General features: G+C 46.0%; 1 protein-coding gene across 1 annotated transcript in view; it reads left to right on the top strand.

The window, feature by feature from the left end:
- rcor2 (REST corepressor 2) overlaps nt 1–23,387 on the top strand; it is a 31,066-nt gene that overhangs the window by 253 nt on the left and 7,426 nt on the right. Inside the window, 8 exon segments of the mRNA XM_031791755.1 lie at nt 2,507–2,622; nt 8,071–8,127; nt 8,252–8,332; nt 8,972–9,024; nt 12,361–12,522; nt 12,919–13,043; nt 15,040–15,103; nt 15,357–15,492. Coding sequence (XP_031647615.1) covers nt 2,508–2,622; nt 8,071–8,127; nt 8,252–8,332; nt 8,972–9,024; nt 12,361–12,522; nt 12,919–13,043; nt 15,040–15,103; nt 15,357–15,492 — 793 coding nt within the window. The 5' untranslated portion in view covers nt 2,507.

Genomic DNA, 23,387 nt, shown 5'->3' with positions numbered 1-23,387 from the left:
AAAGATCCCCCCCCCCCCCCCCTTTGGAGACTACGAGAAAGAAAAAAATAGATTTAGTAATTTGTGAGTTGAACTGATACTTAACCCCAAATAATATATGTATAATTGATTAATAAGGATTGTAACTGGCTTTCTAGAGGCAACATAATGGTAATAGTTACCAGGATGGGATTCCAATGCTAGACTTTTCTGGAAATGGCTAATGGTTGATATGAATGTGTTTTCGGCCAGTAGCACTCACACTAGTGAGTGTCCCAAATGAATTACTTTCCAATAGCTGTTATTTATTTAATATTAGGGAAAATAGCTTAGTAACTAGTCAGCCAGTTTCTTGCTAATATTTTACACTGTCTAAAAGTTAAGGCAAGATTGCTAAGGTTTATATTGCAACTAATGTAGATGCTAGCTACTACCCTGTTGAAATGTGTTGGCTGGTCTATGTAATCAATCAATCAAGTTGCAACAAAAAAAGTGAAAGGGGCGGGCTTTGGCGACCGGTGGGACAGTAATGATATCGATATATAAACTATGAACAAATATCAAAGTTATCTGTTGCCATGAAATTAACTTTTTTTGTTTGTTGCCTTGATTAGTCTACAATCCTACCTAAAGTGTGAGTTTAATGTTACACACACAGACTGGCACCGTTTGTGCGGCTTGGACCAGCATTAGGCAAGTAGACAAAGGCCAACAGCATTGTGAATGAGGCCGAATACTATACTACTGCAATATCTTTGAGTGGTTTTTAATCAGTATTACAGGAAAATATTTTCTTAAATTAGGCTTGTAAAGGTTATCATCACAAAAAAACAAACATACGTTCTAAAATTGAAGTGTTTTGCCGTGATGTTACATTTAAGTGAACTGTGATGATGCATACATTGTGTGGAACTCGGCTCTTGTTGACAGACCCATTTTTTCCGACAAAATGTACCAAAAAAAATGACAGCTATTGAATGTACAACTGTTCTATTAATTTGCTAACTGTATGTAGAGTTCGTTTCACGTCACTTGTGTTCGGTATAACGACCATAAAGTCGGTTTAACGGGAACATTTGAAACCGGAAGATGTCTTGTCCCGAGGTGACCGTCTAGTCTTTTGTGTCACAGCACGAACGTTAGCGCGCGCCCCCCCCCCCCCAAGACCGAAAACTTACTTCACATCACACACACATAGTTTGGCATAGGCTGTGTGTGTGTGGTGTGTTTTGATGTTTCCCCACTTGATAGTTGAACATGTGAGTCCTCGTTGTGTAGCCAGATACTGGATTAACTGTTATTTTTCCTGCTGTGAACTCTAAATTGCTTTTGTTTGAGTGTGTGTATATGCAACCTGGTCTCAGAGAATGTAGTATTATTCTGTACGTATCTCCGAGAAGTTCCATTTAATGTGACGTTTTTTGTATGATTACATAAAACAGATGGTTACTGAAGGCATAATCATTGCTAACTACTTATTGCAAATTCGTAACATATGTTACGTTTTGAGAATTCGTAATTTATATTATATATAAAATACTGATTGTAATTCGTAACATATGAAAAGGAGTGATGGACGTCCACAAATTGATACATATCGTACTAAATGGAGTGTCTCGGATTTATGTACAGAATAATACGAAATGTTCTGAGACCAGGTTGGTATGTGTGTGTATTTTTGCTATTATGAGGAGTTGGGGTTGATAACCAGACACAGTAAGAGGCTGATGAGAATGCGATGGTAGTGAGCATGGTTACATTTGCCAAAATAATGTGATTTTTAAAATATAATCATTTGTTTAAAATGTTTAAATGCTTTGCAAGAACAACAATTTTTCTAATAATCCTGTTTACATGGACACATCTGAAATCAGGCTGCCTGATGGGAATTATGATAAATGCAGAAAATCACCAATCAAAATAAACGCGCTAGCACACTTGACCACGTTATTTTTGGGAAGAACATTTTTATCCTGAGTTCAGACAGATAAAGTTTGTATGTGAAAACTATTTCAAACTAAGATACTTTCAGTTGTTCCCGAACTCACTTCACTTGCACAAAAGAGAGAGAGTCTTGAACTGCTGCTGTTAGCATGTGTACAGATCAAATACACAGCGCTGGAACTCTGCTAGAAAAAAGGTGTTTACACGTCCTAATCATTTGTAAGATTGCTCTTAAAAACTTGTTTTAACCAGAGTATTCTTACATAAATGATGATCTACCACTGTTTTAAGGAGAGTGAAGTTTTCACGTGACTGATGTCGTACTCAGCTTACTAACATAATCAATTTAATATTGAATTATTAGTGTGCATGTACGTGTGCTTAGTGGAAAACAGATTGTTAATCTCTGCTACACTGAGGGCTTTGGAAGTTTGGTATTTTGTTGCTGGGTTGAGTTAATGTGTGTGCTGATTGGTGACAGGACTTTTCCTTAGTGATGTAGATTGTGTGTAGGCCTATGCTTTATCTGTGTGTGTGTGTGTGTGTGTGTGTGTGTGTGTGTGTGTGTGTGTGTGTGTTGCAGTATGCCCTCGGTGATGGAGCGGTCGGGGAGCGGCGTTCTGTCTAGGAGCAGGGCTAAAACCAATGGAAACAACCAACACTCTGAGGAGGACAGCAGCGATGAGGAGCACGCTCACGGTACACACACACACACACACACACACAGGTCAAATTCGGGGGAAAGGGCAGAAAATAACATGGTATAAAGTTGATTTTGATTGGTGATTTTTCTGCATTTATCAACAGTCTCATCAGGCAGCCTGATCTCAGATGTGTCCGTGTAAACAGGATTATTAGAGAAATTGTTCTTTCAAAGCATGTACAATTAATTATATTAATCTTAACTAGCCACAATAAATCTCATTATTGTGTGCTTGTAATCGTGCTCACTACTGTCTCATCATTTTCTTACCGTCGTCATACTCAGTTCATGACAGGACAATACACACTCAAACAAAAGCCCTGAAGAGTTCACAACAGACAAAAAAAAAAACGGTCCCTCCCCATTTCGTTCTGTTTGCTTCCATTTAAAGAATTGTGCAACTTCCAGCATGACTTTAGCGTGAACACTGAACCTGTACCCTTATTAAGTTATAGGTTTAACAGTGTCCGTGTCGGTTACCGAGGATATTTGATCATAATGTAGGCCTAGCAGCGTGGTCTTTATTTTATATATTGAACCTTTTATTTAACTAGGCGAGTCAGTTAAGAACAAATTCTTTATTTACAATGACATCCTACCGGCGGCCAAACCTGGACGACGCTGGGCCAATTGTGCGCCGCCCTATGGGACGTCCAATCACGACCGGTTGTGATGCAGCCTGGAATCGAACACAATGGAGAAAATGCATCCCATAACATGTTAACATGGAAACAGCTGTTCTATCATTCATTGTTCAATGAAGGCCTACATTCCATAACATGCAGGGCTTGACATGAACCTGTTTATCCACTTGTCCTTCTGACAAGGTGGTGACTGAAAATGTTGTTTGATACTCGATACCACTTTACAAAATAAAATGCATTATTAATCCCATACCATTATTACAGAGAATGTGATAAATTACCTATTGGCTACTTAGGTTATTCAAGCCTGTCTCAAAATATAACACTGCCCCTTTAAGACAAAAAAAAGAAGCTCTTTACCTGACTGGCTTTTCAAAGATGTCTAGAAATGTATACATTTTGTGCTCTTGTAGGAGTCAATCACTCCCCTATTGCTGACTACAAATGATCTATAACTGGGCTAATAACTCACTAACTAGCAAAGGATATGAATAAATGATCTATAACTGGGCTAATAACTCACTAACTAGCAAAGGATATGAATAAATGATCTATAACTGGGCTAATAACTCACTAACTAGCAAAGGATATGAATAAATGATCTAGAACTGGGCTAATAACTCACTAACTAGCAAAGGATATGAATAAATGATCTATAACTGGGCTAATAACTCACTAACTAGCAAAGGAGGGAGAGAGCAGCAGACTGATGGTCAGTCTCAGCAGAGAGAGAGAGCAGCAGACTGAGGGTCGGTCTCAGCGGAAGGAGAGAGCAGCAGACTGAGGGAGAGGGCAGCAGACTGAGGGTCAGTCTCAGCGGAGAGGGAGAGAGCAGCAGACTGAGGGTCGGTCTCAGCGGAGGGAGAGAGCAGCAGACTGAGGGTCGGTCTCAGCGGAGGGAGAGAGCAGCAGACTGAGGGTCGGTCTCAGCGGAGAGGGAGAGAGCAGCAGACTGAGGGTCGGTCTCAGCAGAGGGAGAGAGCAGCAGACTGATGGTCAGTCTCAGCGGAGAGCGAGAGAGAGCAGCAGACTGAGGGTCGGTCTCAGCGGAGAGAGAGAGAGAAAGCAGCAGACTGAGGGTCAGTCTCAGCAGAGGGAGAGAGCAGCAGACTGAGGGTCGGTCTCAGCGGAGGGAGAGAGCAGCAGACTGAGGGTCGGTCTCAGCGGAGGGAGAGAGCAGCAGTCTGAGGGTCAGTCTCAGCGAAGGGAGAGAGCAGCAGACAGAGGGAGAGAGCAGCAGACTGAGGGTCGGTCTCAGCGGAGGGAGAGAGCAGCAGACTGAGGGTCGGTCTCAGCGGAGGGAGAGAGCAGCAGACTGAGGGTCGGTCTCAGCGGAGGGAGAGAGCAGCAGACTGAGGGTCGGTCTCAGCGGAGGGAGAGAGCAGCAGACTGAGGGTCAGTCTCAGCGAAGAGAGAGAGCAGCAGACTGAGGGTCGGTCTCAGCGGAGGGAGAGAGCAGCAGACTGAGGGTCGGAGAGGGAGAGAAAGTGAAATCAATCAATCAAATATATTCATAAAGTCCTTGTTACATCAGCTGATATATCAAAGTGCTGTACAGAAAACAGCCTAAAACCCCAAACAGCAAGCAATGCAGGTGTAGAAGCACGGTGGCTAGGAAAAACTCCCTAGAAAGGCCAGAACCTAGAGAGGAACCAGGCTCTGAGGGGAGACCAGTCCTCTTCTGGCTGTGCCGGGTGGAGATTATAACAGAACATGGCCAAGATGTTCAAATGTTCATAAATGACCAGCAGGGTCAAATAATAATAATCACAGTGGTTGTAGAGGGTGCAACAGGTCAGCACCTCAGGAGTAAATGTCAGTTGGCTTTTCATAGCCAATCATTCAGAGTTAGAGACAGCAGATGTGGTAGAGAGAGAGAGTCAAAAACAGCATGTCTTTGATATAAAAAAAATACCCAATCCAACAACAACAACAACAACAACAACAACGTCTATTGATACTCATTCATTACAGCTGCACTGCTTGTTCTAGCGCTGAGTGGAAATAGGAAGAACGTGCATTTTATGGCTTATAAAAGTGTTGACAGGGCTGAGTAAGAACATCAAGTCACTCATAAAAACAGCAGCTCTTTGCTGTATTCGTTGACAGTCTCTCTAGTCGTGGTTTTAAACAGCAGCTCTTTGTTGTATTCGTTGACAGTCTCTCTAGTCGTGGTTTTAAAACAGCAGCTCTTTGTTGTATTCGTTGACAGTCTCTCTAGTCGTGGTTTTAAACAGCAGCTCTATGCTGTATTCATTGACAGTCTCTCTAGTCGTGGTTTTAAACAGCAGCTCTATGCTGTATTCGTTGACAGTCTCTCTCTAGTCGTGGTTTTTAAACAGCAGCTCTATGCTGTATTCGTTGACAGTCTCTCTAGTCGTGGTTTTAAACAGCAGCTCTATGCTGTATTCGTTGACAGTCTCTCTAGTCGTGGTTTTAAACAGCAGCTCTATGCTGTATTCGTTGACAGTCTCTCTAGTCGTGGTTTTAAACAGCAGCTCTATGCTGTATTCGTTGACAGTCTCTCTAGTCGTGGTTTTAAACAGCAGCTCTATGCTGTATTCGTTGACAGTCTCTCTAGTCGTGGTTTTAAACAGCAGCTCTTTGTTGTATTCGTTGACAGTCTCTCTAGTCGTGGTTTTAAACAGCAGCTCTATGTTGTATTCGTTGACAGTCTCTCTAGTCGTGGTTTTAAACAGCAGCTCTATGCTGTATTCGTTGACAGTCTCTCTAGTCGTGGTTTTAAATGTTTTGAAATCTCACAGTAGCTTTCTTTTATGCCATGCTACATTACTGCAGACATGGTAATCTGAGCCATCCGATTGGCCAGCGGTCAGCCTATAGTGCACTTGATTTTCTCTCTGGGCCCGCCAGGGAGGCAGAGTTTGTGCCCTCACACATGAAATGGTTCAACATGGCAACAGTTCGCCTACCCGGTGCGCAGGGCAGCTGAATCGGACAAATCGCTCACGCTCCCTCTCTGCTTGTCTGTCTCTCTCTGGGCTTATTGCTAATACTCTCTCTCTCTCTCTCTCTCTCTCTCTGGGTTTATCGCTAATACTCTCTCTCTCCCTCTCTGGGTTTATCACTAATACTCTCTCTCTGTGGGCTTATCACTAATACTCTCTCTTTCTGGGTTTATCGCTAATTCTCTCTCTCTCTCTCTCTCTCTCTCTCTCTCTCTCTCTCTCTCTCTCTCTCTCTCTCTCTCTCTCTCTCTCTCTGGGTTTATCGCTAATACTCTCTCTCTCTCTCTCTGGGTTTATCGCTAATACTCTCTCTCTCTCTCTCTCTGGGTTTATCGCTAATACTCTCTCTCTCTCTCTCTGGGTTTATCGCTAATTCTCTCTCTCTCTCTGTGTTTATCACTAATACTCTCTCTCTCTGTGTTTATCACTAATACTCTCTCTCTCTGTGGGCTTATCACTAATACTCTCTCTCTCTGTGGGCTTATCACTAATACTCTCTCTCTCTGTGGGCTTATCACTAATACTCTCTCTCTCTGTGGGCTTATCACTAATACTCTCTCTCTCTCTGGGCTTATTGCTAATACTCTCTCTCTGGGCTTATTGCTAATACTCTCTCTGGGCTTAGTGTTAATACTCTCTCTGGGCTTATCGCTAATACTATCTCTTTCTCTCTGCTCTTATCGCTAATACTCTCTCTCTCCAGGCTTATCGCTAATACACTCTCTGAGCTTATCGCTAACTCTCTCCGGGCTTATCGCTAGTACTCTCTCTCTCTCTGGGTTTATCGCTAAAACTCTCTCTCTGGGCTTATCACTAATACTCTCTCTGTGGGCTTATCGCTAATACTTTCTCTCTCTGGGCTTATTGCTAATACTCTCTCTGAGCTTATCGCTAATACTCTTTCCGGGCTTATCGCTAACTCTCTCCGGGCTTATCGCTAACTCTCTCCGGGCTTATCGCTAATACTCTTTCCGGGCTTATCGCTAACTCTCTCCGGGCTTATCGCTAACTCTCTCCGGGCTTATCGCTAGTACTCTCTCTCTCTGGGCTTATCACTAATTCTCTCTCTGGGCTTATCACTAATACCCTCTCTTTCTCTCTGGGCTTATCGGAAACTCTCTGGGCTTATCACTAATACTCTCTCTGTGGGCTTATCACTAATACTCTCTCTGTGGGCTTATCGCTAATACTCTCTCTCCGGGCTTATCGCTAATACTCTCTCTCCGGGCTTATCGCTAATACTCTCTCTCCGGGCTTATCGCTAATACTCTCTCTCTCTGGGCTTATCGCTAATACTCTCTCTCTCTGGGCTTATCGCTAATACTCTCTCTCTCTCTGGGCTTATCGCTAATACTCTCTCTCTCTCTCTCTCTGGGCTTATCGCTAGTACTCTCTCTCTCTCTCTCTCTGGGCTTATCGCTAGTACTCTCCGGGCTTATCGCTAACTCTCTCCGGGCTTATCGCTAGTACTCTCTCTCTCCGGGCTTATCGCTAATACTCTCTCTCTCTGGGCTTATTGCTAATACTCTCTCTGAGCTTATCGCTAATACTCTTTCCGGGCTTATCGCTAACTCTCTCCGGGCTTATCGCTAACTCTCTCCGGGCTTATCGCTAATACTCTTTCCGGGCTTATCGCTAACTCTCTCCGGGCTTATCGCTAACTCTCTCCGGGCTTATCGCTAACTCTCTCCGGGCTTATCGCTAGTACTCTCTCTCTCCGGGCTTATTGCTAATTTTCTCTGGACTTATTGCTAGTTCTCGCTCAGCTGATGTGTCTCTCTTCCTCTGCGGTCTCCTCCTCTAATCATCCCTCTTTTCTCTCTCTCCACAGACAGTATGATTCGAGTGGGAGGAGACTACCAGGCACAGATACCTGAGTTAAACCCAGGTACCAGAGAGGGAAGGGGGGGGGGGGGGGTTGATTATTTGGCTGTGTATGTGATTGATGGAGTGAGAGAAAATAAGGAGTGTATGACTGACGTGTGTGTGTGTGTGTGTGTGTGCGCACACAGACACTCCAAGCCGCTACAATGAGAAGGAGCAGAGGAGTATGCTGGTGTGGTGCCCCAACAGTCTCATCTCTGACGCCATGTGTAAACACACACACTACACTATTATCTGACAGTTTAAATTCTTTGCTCTCTCTCTCTTTCAATTCAATTCAAGGGTTTTTATTGGCATGGGAAACATATGTTAACATTGCCAAAGCAAGTGAAGTAGATAAAACAAAAGTGAAATAAACAACTCTCGTTCTCTCACTCTGCTCTCTCTCTGGCTCTCTGTCACTCTGTCTGTTCACTCTCCCTCTCTCTCTCTGCTCGCTCTCTCTCACTCTGCTTCTCTGCTCGCTCTCTCTCTCTGCTCGCTCTCTCTCTCTCTCTGCTCGCTCTCTCTCTCTGTCTGCTCGCTCTCTCTCTCTCTCTGCTCGCTCTCTCTCTCTGCTCGCTCGCTCTCTCTGCTCGCTCTCTCTCTGCTCGCTCGCTCTCTGCTCGCTCGCTCTCTGCTCGCTCGCTCTCTGCTCGCTCGCTCTCTGCTCGCTCTCTCTGCTCGCTCTCTCTCTGCTCGCTCGCTCTCTGCTCGCTCGCTCTCTGCTCGCTCGCTCTCTCTGCTCGCTCGCTCTCTCTCTGCTCGCTCGCTCTCTCTCTGCTCGCTCGCTCTCTCTCTGCTCGCTCTCTCTCTGCTCGCTCTCTCTCTGCTCGCTCGCTCTCTCTCTGCTCGCTCTCTCCCCCCAGTGGATGAGTATATTCTGATGGCTAAAGAGAAGCATGGCTACAACATGGAACAGGTACAGTCAATCAATCTAACTTTATACAAACAGTAAATATACTCTGCAAATACAAACAAAACATTTCAAAGAGAGTTCCCAGTTCACTAGGAAATTAGAAAACATTTTTTGGCCCTAATCTATGAATTTCACAGGACTGGAATACAGATATGCATCTGTTGGTCACATATACCTTATAAAAAAGGTAGGGGTGTGGATCAGAAAACCAGTCAGTATCTGGTGTGACCACCAATTTGCCTCATGCAGCGTGACACATCTCCTTCACATAGAGTTGATCAGGCTGTTTGATTGTGGACTGTGGAATGTTGTCCCACTCCTCTTCAATGGCTGTTCAAAGTTGCTGGATATTGGTGGGAACTGGAACACGCTGTCGTACACGTCGATCCAGAGCATCCCAAACATGCTCAATGGGAGACATGTCTGGGGAGTTTCCAGGCCATGGAAGAACTGGGACATTTTCAGCATCCAGGAATTGTGTACAGATTTATTTACCTTTATTTAACCAGGTAGGCAAGTTGAGAACAAGTTCTCATTTACAATTGCGACCTGGCCAAGATAAAGCAAAGCAGTTCGACAGATAAAACGACACAGAGTTACACATGGAGTAAAAACAAACATACAGTCAATAATGCAGTATAAACAAGTCTATATACAATGTGAGCAAATGAGGTGAGAAGGGAGGTAAAGGCAAAAAAGGCCATGATGGCAAAGTAAATACAATATAGCGAGTAAAATACTGGAATGGTAGTTTAGCAATGGAAGAATGAGCAAAGTAGAAATAAAAAATAATGGGGTGCAAAGGAGCTAAATAAATAAATAAATTAAAATTGGGCTATGTACAGGTGCAGTAATCTGTGAGCTGCTCTGACAGTTGGTGCTTAAAGCTAGTGAGGGAGATAAGTGTTTCCAGTTTCAGAGATTTTTGTAGTTCGTTCCAGTCATTGGCAGCAGAGAACTGGAAGGAGAGGCGGCCAAAGAAAGAATTGGTTTTGGGGGTGACTAGAGAGATATACCTGCTGGAGCGTGTGCTACAGGTGGGAGATGCTATGGTGACCAGCGAGCTGAGATAAGGGGGGACTTTACCTAGCAGGGTCTTGTAGATGACATGGAGCCAGTGGGTTTGGCGACGAGTATGAAGCGAGGGCCAGCCAACGAGAGCGTACAGGTCGCAATGGTGGGTAGTATATGGGGCTTTGGTGATAAAACGGATTGCACTGTGATAGACTGCATCCAATTTGTTGAGTAGGGTATTGGAGGCTATTTTGTAAATGACATCGCCAAAGTCGAGGATTGGTAGGATGGTCAGTTTTACAAGGGTATGTTTGGCAGCATGAGTGAAGGATGCTTTGTTGCGAAATAGGAAGCCAATTCTAGATTTAACTTTGGATTGGAGATGTTTGATATGGGTCTGGAAGGAGAGTTTACAATCTAACCAGACACCTAAGTATTTGTAGTTGTCCACGTATTCTAAGTCAGAGCCGTCCAGAGTAGTGATGTTGGACAGGCGGGTAGGTGCAGGTAGCGATCGGTTGAAGAGCATGCATTTAGTTTTACTTGTATTTAAGAGCAATTGGAGGCCACGGAAGGAGAGTTGTATGGCATTGAAGCTTGCCTGGAGGGTTGTTAACACAGTGTCCAAAGAAGGGCCGGAAGTATACAGAATGGTGTCGTCTGCGTAGAGGTGGATCAGGGACTCACCAGCAGCAAGAGCGACCTCATTGATGTATACAGAGAAGAGAGTCGGTCCAAGAATTGAACCCTGTGGCACCCCCATAGAGACTGCCAGAGGTCCGGACAGCAGACCCTCCGATTTGACACACTGAACTCTATCAGAGAAGTAGTTGGTGAACCAGGCGAGGCAATCATTTGAGAAACCAAGGCTGTCGAGTCTGCCGATGAGGATATGGTGATTGACAGAGTCGAAAGCCTTGGCCAGATCAATGAATACGGATCCTTGCGATATGGGGTTATGTATTATCCTGCTGAAACATGAGGCGATGGCGGCCGATAGAAATTGGCAAAGAAAAAAAGCAGTTGTGTTCGTTGTCCGTAGCTTATACCTACCCATACCATAACTCCACCACCTCCATGGGGCACTCTGTTCACAATGTGGCCATCAGCAAACCGCTCGGCCGCACGACGCCATACAAATTCTATGGTTGGACGCACTGCCAAATTCTCTAAAACGACAGAGGCAGCTTATGGTAGAGAAATTAACATTCAATTCTCTGACAACACCCCTGGTGGACAATCCTGGAGTCAGCAAACAAATTTCACACTCCCTCAACTTGGGTTGTGTGACAAAACATTCCTTTTATTGTCCCCCAGCACAAGGTGCACCTGTGTAATGATGATGCCGTTTTAATCAGCTTCTTGATATGCCACACCTGTCAGGTGGATGGATTATTTTGGCAAAGTAGAAATGCTAACTAACAAGGATGTAACAAATTTGTTCACAACTTTGAGTGAAATAAGCATTTTGTGCATATGGACATTTTCTGGGATCTTTTAATTTCTGCTCATGAAACATGGGACCAACACTTTCCATGTTGCGTTTATATTTCTGTTCTGTGTAGTTATCTCAGAGCTCTGGTTCAAAATAATGCACCATATAGTGAATAGGGTATTCATCCTCCAGTATGTCCCCTCCCCTGTGTCTAAATGTCACTGCTCTGTCTGTCTGTCTGTCCAGGCCCTGTGTCTAAATGTCACTGCTCTCTGTCTGTCTGTCTGTCCAGGCCCTGTGTCTAAATGTCACTGCTCTGTCTGTTTGTCCAGGCCCTGTCTCTAAATGTCCTGCTCTGTCTGTCTAGGCCCTGTCTCTAAATGTCCTGCTCTGTCTGTCTAGGCCCTGTCTCTAAATGTCCTGCTCTGTCTGTTTGTCCAGGCCCTGTCTCTAAATGTCACTGCTCTGTCTGTTTGTCCAGGCCCTGTCTCTAAATGTCACTGCTCTGTCTGTTTGTCCAGGCCCTGTCTCTAAATGTCACTGCTCTGTCTGTTTGTCCAGGCCCTGTCTCTAAATGTCCTGCTCTGTCTGTTTGTCCAGGCCCTGTGTCTAAATGTCACTGCTCTGTCTGTTTGTCCAGGCCCTGTCTCTAAATGTCACTGCTCTGTCTGTTTGTCCAGGCCCTGTCTCTAAATGTCCTGCTCTGTCTGTTTGTCCAGGCCCTGACTCTAAATGTCACTGCTCTGTCTGTTTGTCCAGGCCCTGTCTCAAATGTCACTGCTCTGTCTGTCTGTCCAGGCCCTGTCTCTAAATGTCACTGCTCTGTCTGTCTCTCTGTCTGTCTGTCCAGGCCCTGTCTCTAAATGTCACTTCTCTCTCTGTCTGTCCAGGCCCTGGGGATGTTGCTGTGGCATAAACATGATGTGGAGTGTTCCCTTGCTGACCTGGCTAACTTCACTCCCTTTCCCGAGGAGTGGACCGTAGAGGACAAGGTCCTGTTTGAACAGGCCTTCAGCTTCCATGGCAAGAGCTTCCATCGTATACAACAGATGGTGAGGACACTTACTGGGGAGCTACACTGTAGCGTTGTGAAAACACTGTTTAATCTGTTTACACTGTAGCGTTGTGAAAACACTGTTTAACCTGTTTACACTGTAGCGTTGTGAAAACACTTTACACTGTAGCGTTGTGAAAACACTGTTTAACCTGTTTACACTGTAGCGTGAAAACACGGTTTAACCTGTAGCGTTGTGAAAACACTTTACACTGTAGCGTTGTGAAAACACGGTTTACACTGTAGCGTTGTGAAAACACGGTTTACACTGTAGCGTTGTGAAAACACGGTTTACACTGTAGCGTTGTGAAGACACGGTTTACCCTGTTTACACTGTAGCGTTGTGAAGACACTGTTTAACCCCCCTCCCCTCCCCTCTCTTCTCTCTCTGTAGCTGCCTGATAAGCTGGTCTCAGGCCTGGTCCGGTACTACTACAGCTGGAAGAAGACCAGGACCAGAACCAGTGTTATGGACCGACAGGCTAGAAGACTGGTCAGAAAGACAGACAAGGAAGATGGGTGAGGAGGAGAGAGTGAGAGGGGGAAGGAATGGAGGGGGGGGGAAGGAGTAAGGGAAGGAGGAGAGGGGGATGGAGGGGGGGAAGGAATGGAGAAGGAGGAGGGGGAATGGAGGGGGGAAGGAGGAGAGGGGGGGAGGAGGAGAGTGGGGGGGAATGGGGGGTAAGGAGGAGAGGGGGAAGGAGGAGGGGGGGAGGAATGGAGGGGGAGAGGGGGAAGGAATGGAGGGGAAAGGAGGAGGGACGGTAGGAATGGAGGGGGGGAAGGAGGAGAGGGGTAAGGAATAGAAAGGGGGAGGAAAGGAGGAGGAGGGGGGGGAATGGAGGGGGAGAGGAGGAAGGAATGGAGGGGGAGAGGGGGAAGGAATGGAGGGGAAAGGAGGAGGGAAGGAAGGAATGGAGGGGGTAAGGAGGAGAGGGGTAAGGGGGAGAGGGGGAAGGAATAGAAAGGGGGAAGGAGGGGGTAATGGAGGGGGGAAGGAGGAGAGGGGGAAGGAATAGAAAGGGGGAAGGAGTAGAGGGGGGGAAGGGGTGGACAGGAGGGAGACATGGGGAGGTGAGAGACTAGAGAACACAAACTAATATATACCTCGACCTAAACATCAGCACCACAGGTAACTTCCACTAAGCTGTGAACAAGCTGAGAAACAAGGCTAAGAAGGGCCTTCTATGCCATTTAAAAGGAACAAAATTCGACACACACAAGGGCTCCCGAGTGGCGCAGAGGTCTAAGGCACTGCACCTCAGTGCTAGCGGACCCTGGTTCGGTTCCAGGCTGTATCACAACCAGCTGTGATTAGGAGTCCCTATTTTGTGTTATCTGTCGGCCCCAGCCTCAAACTCAGGCCCCGTGTGTAGCTAACTGACCCTCTCTGCCCATTCATCACCATTTACCCGTTGTTGTCCTAGCTCTCCCAATCAACACCTGTGATTGCTTTATGCTTCTCTCTAATGTCAATATGCCTTGTCTACTGTTGTCTAGGGCAGCTCTCCTTGTTTTATTTACTGCAGAGCCCCTAGTCCTGCTCAACATGCCTCAGATAGCCCCCTTGTCCCAACCCCCACACATGCGGAGACCGCACTTCCAGAGATGCAACCTCTCTCATCGTCACTCAATGCCTAGATTTACCCCTGCTGTACTCGCACCCTACCATGCCCTTGTCTGTACATTATGCCCTGAATCTATCCTACCACGCCCAGAAATCTGCTCCTTTTATTCTCTGCTCCCAACGCACTAGACGACCAGTTCTTATAGCCGTACCCTCATCCTACTCTGTTCCTCTGATGATGAGTATTTTGCATTTCCTTTATTAAACCAGGTAGGCCAGTTGAGAACACCTTTATTTAACCAGGTAGGCCAGGTGAGAACACCTTTATTTAACCAGGTAGGCCAGTTGAGAACACCTTTATTTAACCAGGTAGGCCAGTTGAGAACGAGTTCTCATTTACAATTGCGACCTGGCCAAGATAAAGCAATGCAGTTCGACACATACAACAACACAGAGTTACACTTGGAATAAACAAAACATAGTCAATAACACAATAGAAAAATCTGTATACAGTGTGTGCAAATGAAGTAAGGAGGTAAGGCAATAAATAGGCCAACAGTGGCAAAGTAATTACAATTTAGCAAATTACACTGGAGTGTAAACCAAAACAAATATGGGGATGAGGTAGTTATTTACAGATGGGCTATGTACAGCTGCAGCGATCGGTTAGCTGCTCAGATAGCTGACGCTTAAAGTTAGTGAGGGAGATATAAGTCTCCACCTTCAGTGATTTTTGTAGTTCGTTCCAGTCATTGGCAGCAGAGAACTGGAAGGAAAGGCGGCCAAAGGCGGAATTGGCTTTGGGGATGACCAGTGAGATACACCTGCTGGAGCGCATGCTCCACCCTGCTATTTGTGGCAGAATGTAAGAATGTACAAAATGAATCACTCTGTCACTTATTCATCCCCCTTCTCTTCCTCCCCATCCCTTCGCTCTCCCTTCCTCAGTAATGATGAGATAGAGGGCGACCCGGGCAGCGACAGCGACTTTGAGATCGACGCCAAGAAAGAGGTGAGCAGAATGAAGTGTTACTCTTCTTCTGAGTGGCGCAGTCGTCTAAGGCACTGCATCTCAGTGCTAGAGGCGTCACTACAGACCCCGGTTCGATTCCGGGCTGTATCACAACCCGCCATCATCGGGAGTTCCATAGGGCAGCGAACAAGGGGAGGGTTTGGCCGTCATTGTAAATAAGAATGTGTTCTTAACTGACTTGCCTAGTTAAATAAAGGTTAAATGTCTGTGTACTGACCCTCCCTCTCCCCAGACAGTGAAGCAGCACAGCTCCAGTGGTTCTGGAGGAGAGAGGGGAGCGCCAGGCCGGTCGAACCCACAGAGGAAAGAGTCTGTTGGGGCTCAGTACCGCCACCACCCCCTGAGAGCTCGTCGGAGACCACCTAAAGGTACCTTATACACACACTGGGTTTCTTTATCTAGGTGTGTGTGCGCACGCGTGTTAGTGTTGCATGGTATACCGAAACTTTTTCAATTTAAAAACAAAAGTTTGTTACTGGAATTTTTGTTACGTTCAGAACTCCAACTTCTGTCAAATGTCTTGCGTGGTTGAGAGACTGAAGTCTGTCAGTTCAGCCCTTTTTTATAGAGCAAAGTGCCTGGTCCACTTAGTCATTCATTACTAGTGCCGTCTGGCTGCATAAAAATGTACCCTTGAATAATACAACACGGCATGTAGAAACTGTTAATTACTGTTCTCAAAACAATGTCCATACAGGCTGGAAAAACTTTACGATGCGGGAAGGTACCGGTAGCTTCCAGCTAGCTTTGTAGGCTAACTTTCCTCGCTAGCTAACAGCTGAAGCTTTTGTCACGTTCCCCAGCAAGAAAACCCCAAATGTCACTTAAACAGAAGGGAGAACTAACAAAGAGTCACTAACAACAACTAAAGGAGGAGGTGGGGTTTTTAGGGGGTAACAACTGAAACCTGAAAGATACTCACCACGAGAGCCACCAAATTTGCCCACACCAAAGCATAAAGACAGGAAGCAAACTAAAATGGTGGAGCTAAAACAAAAACAGGGAAGATCAGATAAAGGAATGTTTGTCTAGAAATCTAAAATTGGAGCGCCAACTAAAGGTGTTAACCTTCCATATCTACCAAGACAACTGGAGCACTGGGCCAGCACAGGTGAAATACCTTCCCACTAACGAGATGGACAACCAGCACAGGTGAAACGCCTTCCCACTAACGAGATGGACAACCAGCACAGGTGAAACGCCTTCCCACTAACGAGATGGACAACCAGCACAGGTGAAACGCCTTCCCACTAACGAGATGGACAACCAGCACAGGTGAAACGCCTTCCCACTAACGAGATGGACAACCAGCACAGGTGAAACGCCTTCCCACTAACGAGATGGACAACCAGCACAGGTGAAACGCCTTCCCACTAACGAGATGGACAACCAGCACAGGTGAAACGCCTTCCCACTAACGAGATGGACAACCAGCACAGGTGAAACGCCTTCCCACTAACGAGATGGACAACCAGCACAGGTGAAACGCCTTCCCACTAACGAGATGGACAACCAGCACAGGTGAAACGCCTTCCCACTAACGAGATGGACAACCAGCACAGGTGAAACGCCTTCCCACTAACGAGATGGACAACCAGCACAGGTGAAACGCCTTCCCACTAACGAGATGGACAACCAGCACAGGTGAAACGCCTTCCCACTAACGAGATGGACAACCAGCACAGGTGAAACGCCTTCCCACTAACGAGATGGACAACCAGCACAGGTGAAACACATACTGACTAACGAGGTGACACCAATCGGTGGTGACACCTCCAACCTTTTTTATTTAGTTTTTAAATGTGTATGGGCTTTGTTTTTTGTTTGGAAAATACAATCTTTTGTTATTTACCCTTTTTTAGTTTTTTGGACATAGTTTGCTTAACTCTGAAGTTTTGGAAAAACTCACGTATGCTTCTATAATGCAAAAACGTACAGTCAAAATAAATTGTGAGCCAGAGCTACCTATTGGCTTTAACACCAAACTTATTGACTGAAAGACAATCAGCAACCAAGTTGTCCTTACCACAGACATGTCTGATTTCAAGGGGAAACTCCTGCAACATCCATAGTAACTTTCCTCTCGTGGTTAGAGCGTTGGACTAGTAGCCGGAAGGTTGCAAGTTCAAACCCCCGAGCTGACAAGGTACAAATCTGTCGTTCTGCCCCTGAACAGGCAGTTAACCCACTGTTCCTAGGCCGTCATTGAAAATAAGAATTTGTTCTTAACTGACTTGCCTGGTTAAATAAAGGAAAAATAAAAAAATTGTGGAGCTTCTCTCTCTTTTCAGGGTTTGGTTGATAGGCATGTTGTTGGCTCGAGGCCCCAACGTCAATGTTGTGCTTGAGCGCAAACCCTGATATTCTAACAGTAGTGAGACAATGGTGCCAAAAAGACATCAAGGATTTCTAGAATCTCTGAGTTACACCCTGTACCGGTTGAGTATTGGGGTGCTCTTGAGGAAGACTTTCGTCAACGATGACACTAGTGACCACAGACAGAACATCACTACCGGTTTTCCACCGACTTTGCCGCCCGATCGTAGCGGTTTAAGTACGGTTTCAACATGTTGACATGACACTGAGGTTTTTCTGCTGACTTGATGTCCAAACACGAGCCCGTTTTGGACTAAAAGATTCCTGCGCTGCAAACAGCACAAAAGGGACCCATCCAACTCAAAGCGGTAAGCTCTCAACATAGACCTCAAAGTCTGATGAAATCTCCCAAGAGCCTCTGGGCGGTAGGCACCAGAAGGACAACTTGCTACACCCAACCGTTGCAGCACTTGCTGGAAGACCCTTGACATGAAACTCAAACTTTGGTACGCCTGCATTACCTGCTGAAGTCAGAAACATTGAAAAGAACCCCACCGGGGTTAAGAGAAACTGGTTACCGCTCTTCACTCTGGGCAAAGGACCCAACACAGTCCACCAGAACCCTACTGAAAGGTTAGTCAAAAGCAGGAATAGGCTGCTAAGTTGCAACCGGTACAGCTTGGTTCAGTTTACCCGTCTGCTGGCAAACGCCACTGGATTTACAGTGAGCCACAACATCCTGTTTCAGACCAGGTCAGAAGAAGTTATGCAAGATACGGTCACACGTCTTGTTGACCCAAAGGATGGCCTGCCATACTACCATCATGACCCAACCTCGTTATCTCCTGTCGAAGTGTAACTGGAACAGCAATTTGAGATACACTGGACCAATTGTCTTGCCAGGAAGTGGTGTGAGAACGCCATCTCTGTCAAAAGTAACTCACACGAACTTCATTAAACTCCTCTTCGTCATTACTCTGTTCAGCAGTCGGCTGTTTCCTGGACATTAAAATGTCAACCGGTCTTCCTTCACCGGTCCTACAAAATCACTCACCTTTGGGGTTGGCGCACAAATTTCCGTCCGCCCCCCCCCCCCCCCCCCCCCCCCCCCCGATTTCGCTATATCCAATTGGTTGTTACAGTCTCGCTGCAACGGACGGACTCAGGAGAAGCAAAGGTCGAGAACCATGCGCCCTCGGCAACACAACTCCGCCAAGCCGCATTGCTTCTTGACACACTGCTCGCTTAACCCAGAAGCGAGCAGCACCAATGTGTCGGAGGAAACACCGTACATCTTGTGACCGCAGAAGCGATCAGTGTGCATACCCCCGGCCCGCCACACGTACTTGCTAGAGCGTGATGGGACAGGGACAAGGACATGCCGCCTAATGGGTCTCCTGGTCGCGGCCGGCTGCGACACAGCCTGGGATCAAACAAGAGTCTGTAGTGAGCCTCTAGCACTGCCATGCAGTGCCTTAGACCGCTGCGACACTCGGATGGCCCAACTTAGGTAGTTTATGATCGCCCATAAATGTCTCAGACAGATCAACCATGGTGGGATCGCTGACATCCTCAACGCCAGACTTGCTCCCGGAAACTTTCTTAGACGGAGCACGTGTAACGGCATTCTGTGGAAACACTCTAGGGTACTTTTCTGATAACCCATCAGGTTCCTCTAATCTGAGTTCCTTACAAACGACAGGATTTGGCACGACCTTCCCTCCAGCCAAATCGTTTCCCAAAATGTATGAGACCCCCTTCACTGGTAGGCTATGCCTCACGACGACGGAACCAGAAATAAGATCAGATTCGAGTTCCACATTTATACAAATGAACTTCATGTAACTCATCTCCACAACACACTGTAACCAGTTGCTGACGCGTCAAAGGCCGAACACCATCCAAAATGAAGGATTGGGCCACCCCTGTGTCTCGCAGTATCTTTACCGGCTGCTCAACAGCATCGCTACTCTGCAGACACACAAACCCATCTGAAACAAAGGTTTCATACACATCTGATCCAAAGTCTTGTTTAGGAAATACACCAGTCCCCACTGGAGTGTTCCCAGTCCCCACCAGAGACCTAATGGGCTGGAGTGTTCCCAGTCCCCACCAGAGACCTAATGGGCTGGAGTGTTCCCAGTCCCCACCAGAGACCTAATGGGCTGGAGTGTTCCCAGTCCCCACCAGAGACCTAATGGGCTGGAGTGTTCCCAGTCCCCACCAGAGACCTAATGGGCTGGAGTGTTCCCAGTCCCCACCAGAGACCTAATGGGCTGGAGAGTGTTCCCAGTCCCCACCAGAGACTTAATGGGCTGGAGAGTGTTCCCAGTCCCAACCAGAGACCTAATCAAATCAAATGTATTTATATAGCCCTTCGTACATCAGCTGATATCTCAAAGTGCTGTACAGAAACCCAGCCTAAAACCCCAAACAGCAAGCAATGCAGGTGTAGAAGCACGGTGGCTAGGAAAAACTCCCTAGAAAGGCCAAAACCTAGGAAGAAACCTAGAGAGGAACCAGGCTATGTGGGGTGGCCAGTCCTCTTCTGGCTGTGCCAGGTGGACTGGGGACAGCAAGGAGTCATCATGTCAGGTAATCCTGGGGCATGGTCCTAGGGCTCAGGTCCTCTGAGAGAGAGAAAGAAAGAGAGGAGAGAATTAGAGAACGCACACTTAGATTCACACAGGACACCGAATAGGACAGGAGAAGTACTCCAGATATAACAAACTGACCCTAGCCCCCCGACACACAAACTACTGCAGCATAAATACTGGAGGCTGAGACAGGAGGGGTCAGGAGACACTGTGGACCCATCCGAGGACACCCCCGGACAGGGCCAAACAGGAAGGATATAACCCCACCCACTTTGCCAAAGCACAGCCCCCCACACCACTAGAGGGATATCTTCAACCACCAACTTACCATCCTGAGACAGGGCCGAGTATAGCCCACAAAGATCTCCGCCATGGCACAACCCAAGGGGGGGCGCCAACCCAGACAGGATGACCACATCAGTGAATCAACCCACTCAGGTGACGCACCCCTTCCAGGGACGGCATGAGAGAGCCCCAGTAAGCCAGTGACTCAGCCCCTGTAATAGGGTTAGAGGCAGAGAATCCCAGTGGAAAGAGGGGAACTGGCCAGGCAGAGACAGCAAGGGCGGTTCGTTGCTCCAGAGCCTTTCCGTTCACCTTCCCGCTCCTGGTCCAGACTACACTCAATCATATGACCCACTGAAGAGATGAGTCTTCAGTAAAGACTTAAAGGTTGAGACCGAGTTTGCGTCTCTGACATGGGTAGGCAGACCGTTCCATAAAAATGGAGCTCTATAGGAGAAAGCCCTGCCTCCAGCTGTTTGCTTAGAAATTCTAGGGACAATTAGGAGGCCTGCGGTCTTGTGACTGTAGCGTACGTGTAGGTATGTACGGCAGGACCAAATCAGAGAGATAGGTAGGAGCAAGCCCATGTAATGCTTTGTAGGTTAGCAATAAAACCTTGAAAACAGCCCTTGCTTTGACAGGAATGTTTTTGTTCTAGTCAGGATTCTAGCAGCCGTATTTAGCACCAACTGAAGTTTATTTAGTGCTTTATCCGGGTAGCCGGAAAGTAGAGCATTGCAGTAGTCTAACCTAGAAGTGACAAAAGCATGGATTAATTTTTCTGCATCATTTTTGGACAAAGTTTCTGATTTTTGCAATGTTACGTAGATGGGAAAAAGCTGTCCTTGAAATGGTCTTGATATGTTCTTCAAAAGAGAGATCAGGGTCCAGAGTATCGCCGAGGTCCTTCACAGTTTTATTTGAGACGACTGTACAACCATTAAGATTAATTGTCTGATTCAACAGAAGATCTCTTTGTTTCTTGGGACCTAGAACAAGCATCTCTGTTTTGTCCGAGTTTAAAAGTAGAACGTTTGCAGCCATCCACTTCCTTATGTCTGAAACACATGCTTCTAGCAAGGGCAATTTTGGGGCTTCACCATGTTTCATTGAAATGTACAGCTGTGTGTCATCCGCATAGCAGTGAAAGTTAACATTATGTTTTCGAATAACATCCCCAAGAGGTAAAATATATAGTGAAAACAATAGTGGTCCTAAAACGGAACCTTGAGGAACACCGAAATTTACAGTTGATTTGTCAGAGGACAAACCATTCACAGAGACAAACTGATATCTTTCCGACAGATAAGATCTAAACCAGGCCAGAACTTGTCCGTGTAGACCAATTTGGGTTTCCAATCTCTCCAAAAGAATGTGGTGATCGATGGTATCAAAAGCAGCACTAAGGTCTAGGAGCACGAGGACAGATGCAGAGCCTCGGTCCGATGCCATTAAAATGTCATTTACCACCTTCACAAGTGCCGTCTCAGTGCTATGATGGGGTCTAAAACCAGACTGAAGCATTTCGTATACATTGTTTGTCTTCAGGAAGGCAGTAAGTTGCTGCGCAACAGCCTTTTCTAAAATTTTTGAGAGGAATGGAAGATTCGATATAGGCCGATAGTTTTTTATATTTTCTGGGTCAAGGTTTGGCTTTTTCAAGAGAGGCTTTATTACTGCCACTTTTAGTGAGTTTGGTACACATCCGGTGGATAGAGAGCCGTTTATTATGTTCAACATAGAGCTGCTTCCTGTGCTTGGCCCTCCTTTCAGTAGTTTAGTTGGAATAGGGTCCAGTATGCAGCTTGAAGGTTTAGAGGCCATGATTATTTTCATCATTGTGTCAAGAGATATAGTACTAAAACACTTGAGTGTCTCTCTTGATCCTAGGACCTGGCAGAGTTGTGCAGACTCAGGACAACTGAGCTTTGAAGGAATACGCAGATTTAAAGAGGAGTCCGTAATTTGCTTTCTAATAATCATAATCTTTTCCTCAAAGAAGTTCATGAATTTATCACTGCTAAAGTGAAAGTCATCCTCTCTTGGGGAATGCTGCTTTTTAGTTAGCTTTGCGACAGTATCAAAAAGGAATTTCGGATTGTTCTTATTTTCCTCAATTAAGTTAGAAAAATAGGATGATCGAGCAGCAGTAAGGGCTCTTCGGTACTGCACGGTACTGTCTTTCCAAGCTAGTCGGAAGACTTCCAGTTTGGTGTGGCGCCATTTCCGTTCCAATTTTCTGGAAGCTTGCTTCAGAGCTCGGGTATTTTCTGTGTACCAGGGAGCTAGTTTCTTATGAGAAATGTTTTTAGTTTTTAGGGGTGCAACTGCATCTAGGGTATTGCGCAAGGTTAAATTGAGTTCCTCAGTTAGGTGGTTAACTGATTTTTGTCCTCTGGCGTCCTTGGGTAGACAGAGGGAATCTGGAAGGACATCAAGGAATCTTTGTGTAGTCTGTGAATTTATAGCACGACTTTTGATGTTCCTTGGTTGGGGTCTGAGCAGATTATTTGTTGCAATTGCAAACGTAATAAAATGGTGGTCCGATAGTCCAGGATTATGAGGAAAAACATTAAGATCCACAACATTTATTCCATGGGACAAAACTAGGGTCCAGCGTATGACTGTGACAGTGAGTGGGTCCAGAGACATGTTGGACAAAACCCACTGAGTCGATGATGGCTCCGAAAGCCTTTTGGAGTGGGTCTGTGGACTTTTCCATGTGAATATTAAAGTCACCAAAGATTAGAATATTATCTGCTATGACTACAAGGTCCGATAGGAATTCAGGGAACTCAGTGAGGAACGCTGTATATGGCCCAGGAGGCCTGTAAACTGTAGCTATAAAAAGTGATTGAGTAGGCTGCATAGATTTCATGACTAGAAGCTCAAAAGACGAAAACGACATTTTTTTTTTGTTGTAAATTTAAATTTGCTATCGTAAATGTTAGCAACACCTCCGCCTTTGCGGGATGCACGGGGGATATGGTTACTAGTGTAGCCAGGAGGTGAGGCCTCATTTAACACAGTAAATTCATCAGGCTTAAGCCATGTTTCAGTCAGGC

This window comes from Oncorhynchus kisutch, linkage group LG16, assembly GCF_002021735.2.
Source record: "Oncorhynchus kisutch isolate 150728-3 linkage group LG16, Okis_V2, whole genome shotgun sequence".
Lineage (NCBI taxonomy): Eukaryota > Metazoa > Chordata > Actinopteri > Salmoniformes > Salmonidae > Oncorhynchus > Oncorhynchus kisutch.
The sequence above is the reverse complement of the archived record's forward strand: the minus strand, read 5'-3'. Positions and strand labels throughout refer to the sequence as shown.